The sequence below is a fragment of the Sprattus sprattus genome (assembly GCF_963457725.1).
Source record: "Sprattus sprattus genome assembly, chromosome: 12".
NCBI lineage: Eukaryota > Metazoa > Chordata > Actinopteri > Clupeiformes > Clupeidae > Sprattus > Sprattus sprattus.
In genome coordinates, this window is record NC_137910.1 from 21159111 (window position 1) to 21164110 (window position 5000).

The window sequence follows — 5000 nt, forward strand, 5'->3', positions numbered from 1 at the left end:
GCGGTGGACCAGCGGGTCAAGCAGTTCCTGGAGTCACGGTGGCAGCAGCAGAAGGGCCCGCAGGCCAAGTACATGAAGGAGATGACTCCCGCCAACCCCCTCTGTATTAAAGGTACAGTCCCCCATCCCACACCCCATGCCATCAGCTCTTAAGGATAATTTTAATGCAGAACTGCTATATGCATGTGAGTAGTTTTTGTGTGTAAAAAAAATTATATATGTTATAAATATAAATGATAATTTCCGGGCCACACCCCATGCCATGAGCAAATTGCCTTACTGCAAATCATGGCATGTATACCCACCCAACTATTGGTCTGATATGGGTGCTTAAACTAGATGTTTAGATTTATAAATTAAATGTACTTTTAATGTTCGAAGTACTCTCTTTAGTAAGTCATGGGTCTGGTTGACAATATTTGTGTGTATAGAAGATATAATTTACAGTAACAGAGGTCTCTAATTGAACACTCTGGGCATGTCTAGGTAATGCTAAATAAACATAGAAAATACACATACACATTTGATATGAAAAAAATCGGCATCATGATCAGCTTACAAGAGAAAACGGGGTTAGTTTATTATTGCTGTCAGGAAGTAGAAATGCTTATTATTGCTGTCAGGAAATAGAAAGTCTTTTTTTTACGAGCGACACAACTCGCATGGAATTATGCTTTAATGGGGAGTGCCTGAGGTATGAATATATTTGTGGACATTTGAATACATATCCAAAGAGTGTGAGTGTGTGTGTGTGTGTGTGCGTGCGTGTGTGTGTGTATGTATGTGTGTCCACTCTTCTCCACTTATGGTAGCGAGACGGTTGCACAGAAATGACACGGATCCGACTGCAGCGCTCTGATTCACACAAACAATCCAGGGAATGTGTGTAATAGCTTTTACAGAGGGGGCGAGAGCAATACAAGAGGAAAACAGGACTAGTTCAGACTAGGTAGCTTCCCACACCCATGGGCTCAGTCCAAACAGATAGACTCTGACTATGGCCTAGATATACCAAATAGTCAGGCTTCAGATAGACGTCTGAATTTATCTGTTGCACAAAGCAGGTTAGTGCTTGACTACGGCTAAGTGAATTCTGGGTACATGAATGGACGACCAGGTACCGGTATCCCATCGTTCAGTTTAGTTTACTTTACTCCAGCAGAAAATTGTCTTATGGAAGAATTCAGCGGTTACGAGGACATTTTAAATTCAGGGAAGAGTGTAATAATAATAATAATAATAATTAAAATAAAAACACGGATGTTTTTTTGCTACTGTCGTTTTTCATCTGTCTATTTTCTTTCTTATTTTGGCATGTGGAGTCACAATGGCGTCTGATTGTCTGTTATTTAAGTATTCTTTGGCATGTATGTGAATGTCTGTTGACAGCAGAGAAATAAAAGTTTCTCCATGCAATATTTACTTCAAAGTGCACTTCACCACCTGACGACATACACACCCTTTCTTTTGATGGAAATACCTCTGGTCTCACACACACACACACACACACACATACACACACACACACACACACACACACACACACACACACACACACACACACACACACACACACACACACACACACACACACACACACACACACACACACACACACACACTGTGGTGCCCCACCCTTTCCCGCACAGACAGACGCAGGGCAAGTTCAGAGAGGAGAGAAGAGGAGAGGAGGGTAGGGAGCAGAGTGGAGTGGAGTGGAGTGGAGTGGAGTGGAGTGGAGTGGAGTGGAGGGGAGGGGAGGGGAGGGGAGGGGAGGGGAGGGGAGGGGAAGGGAGGCTCCCCCCTCCAAGGTAGCAGTAAGCAGGGTGACGGGCTGTTGAGGCTGCGACTGACTCAGAGTTGCGAGGCGAACTCTCGGTCGGAGAGAGAGAGAGAGAGGGAGATTATTACAGACCTGCCTCAGGCTCGTAAAGCCTCACTCCTCCCCCGCGGCTTGGAGCCTCTGAAGCTTTCACACACATACACAGACACGCCCCTTACACTCCCACACTCATCAAAACATACATTCACACAACCACATACAAATACACATACAATAGTGCTGTGACAATAGGCACAGACACTTTGACATTAACAACCAGCAGAATACTATAACATGGATGAAACACATCTTCAGGGGATTTGTCAATATCCACCATTTGTTCAAATACTTACAAAGGCATTTATGGACACAGTACAATACTGTCTGCCACAGTTGAGACTGATGAACGGTTATGACTCCCTGCTGTAGAAATGCAAAATCTATCTGTTTGTAAACATGCCTTCCGATTATCAGTAGAACTAACTTGTATACTTTTTTAAATGCATTGCTAACAGGATAAGGTTAAGCAGTGTTGCAGAAATGAGAGGATGAGGAGCACTATGCTTGTGATAAGGAGCGTGTGGCAGCAGGGTCATATCTGGCCCACCGTTGCCCCCTGTGTGCACTTAAGTAAGTTTGTTAGGGTACACATTCATGCATGCCTCTGTCTTAGGGGAACTGGAGTCCCTGGACTGCATTAAAAGACTCCGGGCAGGCACTCACTAAAGCTCTTGTTCCCACAAGTTGCTGTTTGTGCGTGCGCGTGTGTGTGTGTGTGTGTATGTGTGTGAGAGGGAGGCAGGCTCATTTCTTCATAGAGATGGCCTGAGGGCTAGTGTTAAGGCTGTCACTGCCATACTCATGTCCTCATGAAGGATGAACTCTCTCAGAGCCTTTGCTGTGTGTCTTTCAGCACACCAAAGGCATGTCAGTACTGCCGGGTGTCAGGCACGCACACCGTTTCACTTGAGGGTGGAGCGCGCGCGTGTGTCTGTCTGTGTGTGTGCGCACACTCGTATTATGTGTGTGTGCGTGTGTGTGTTTTTGTCTGTGTGTGTGTGTGCGCACACTCATATTATGTCTCTGTGTGCGTGCGTGTGACTGTGTCATAGCTACCCCAGGGCCAGGTGCGCTCTCAGTTACCGTATATTATTACTTGAAAGTCTGACTTTCCCTATGGCTACTTCATCTAATGATAGAAGTTGACATGAATACACACACATTCTCTCTGTCTCACACACATACACACATTCTCTCTCTCTCACACACACACATTCTCTCACACACACACAAAAGTGAGACAGACACCTTATTTCTTTGTATCTGTAATTGCTTTTGTTGCTCTTTCTTGGCGTGTCTAGAAAAACGTGCGCATGCAGGTCACTATTCATAGTCACAGCAGAAAGGGGTCAGTTCATAAATTAGTGTCTGCACTTGTGTATCTCAGACGTATGCAATCGCTAGTTGTCAAGTTGAGTGTGTGTTGGGTGGGGGAGGGGGCTGAGTGTGGTTGTGAGTGTGTAAGTGAGTCTAATGATCTGCAGCAAGTCAGGATAGTGCACTTATCTGGCTGTAAAAAACAGTAAAAGAGAGGAGAGAAAAAAACCTGGAGTCTGTGGGGCGGGAGGTATGCTGAGCTGGTATTAAGAACAGGGTTCACAGACTTGTCTAGGGTCAAACACTAACCTGCTAATCTTCTGAGGGAGTGGAATACAGTGGATACTACAGAACTGTCACCAAAATGCTGAAGGGGACTCTGAGTGTGTGTGTTTAAAGCAAAGAGAGGGGGATAGAGTGTATGAGTGGAAAAATATAATAGCGTCCATGTGAAAGAGTGGGAGAGAGACTATACTTAGATGTGGAAAAATATTGTGTATGAGAGAGAGAAACATAGATAAGCTGAGGGAGTATGTTTGTGTGTGTGTGTGAGAGAGAGAGAAAGAGTGAGAGAGAGAGCGAGCGAACATGTGTGAGTGTGTGACTTAGAGAGAGGGAGAACGAACGAGAGTGAGTAATTGTGTTTGTGTGTGTACAAGTGGTGGTATGCAGCACTCTGTTGTGGGGGTGTGTGCAGGCCAGGGGTCCTTTAAGGGAGGGGGCAGCAGACTGGTATTTGCGCTAGTGCCAGTTCCGTGTCACAAGGGCTTCCTCCAGCGCCTGGTGGAGATGCCAACAGACCCAGCTGTTGGTGCTCTGAATGAGCCATCAATAGCCTTGAACACTGCACCACTCTGTGGGGCAAACATGTGCATGAATCCCAGGGTGTGTGTATCCCTATGTTTGGAAGTGTGTGTGTGTGTGTGTGTGTGTGTGTGTGTGTGTGTGTGTGTGTGTGTGTGTGTGTGTGTGTGTGTGTGTATGTGTGCGCGTATAATTGAGAGCATGTTTTTGTGTGTGTGTCTAAGTATGCTCATATGTGTGTGTTTGAGTATATACACGTGTGTGTATTTATTTTCTTCATTGTGTGTGTGAGAGAGAGAAAGAGAGAGCTGGAACATGTATTTCCATGAGGTTCTATGAGGTAAACTGTCAGAGTTGTGTTTGCTGCTAGAACGTGTTGGGACTGATCGGGGTCTCTTGCCAACCCGAGTCCCCCAGCACTGTGAGCTCACTCAGCTGCAAAGACCACTCTTCACATGTAACGGCACGGCAGCTTGAGCATTCGTGATTAGCTCACGGCAATTTTATTTATTTATGCTTTTGGATGGGGGCTGGACTAAGGAAACTTTTCCCACCAAATGCCTTGGCTCAGAGTAAGCACAAGCAGGACCTTTTGGCTGGCGGGTGCCGAAGAGGATGATGGGGTGGGTGAGTGTGTGTGTGTAAGCGGGTGGGTAGGTAGGTGGGCGGTAGTGGTGTGTGTGTGTGTGTGTGGGTGGTGCTGTGTGTGTGTTGTGTGATGATGGTGGGGGTAATTAAGAGTGAAAACACCAGCTCTAGTCACCCCTCAGAGGTTGCGTGTGGACGAGAATGAGAGGGCATAATAGCTGCCTGGCACCGTCGGCTAGGGCTGCGGACTGGCACAGTTGCCCTAAGTTGCAATTCAAAAGCCAACAATTAGTTTCAATCCAATTCTGTTACATTCTGACTCAGTATCGATGGGAAGGAGAGATGAAACACTAAATAGGAGCTTCCCATATTCATAAAGATGTTTAAAAAGTTGTAAAGGGCTCAGCTT

The 5000-nt window shown here is 45.9% G+C and overlaps 1 protein-coding gene across 1 annotated transcript in view; it reads left to right on the forward strand.

The window, feature by feature from the left end:
* Nucleotides 1–5000, forward strand: part of slx4ip (SLX4 interacting protein) — a gene marked incomplete at both ends in the record, with an annotated part of 32298 nt that overhangs the window by 2461 nt on the left and 24837 nt on the right. Inside the window, one exon of the mRNA XM_080849146.1 lies at nt 1–112. This exon is cut by the window's left edge and continues 24 nt beyond it. Within this exon, the coding sequence (XP_080705272.1) occupies nt 1–112 (112 nt within the window). The remainder of the gene's footprint in view (nt 113–5000) is intronic.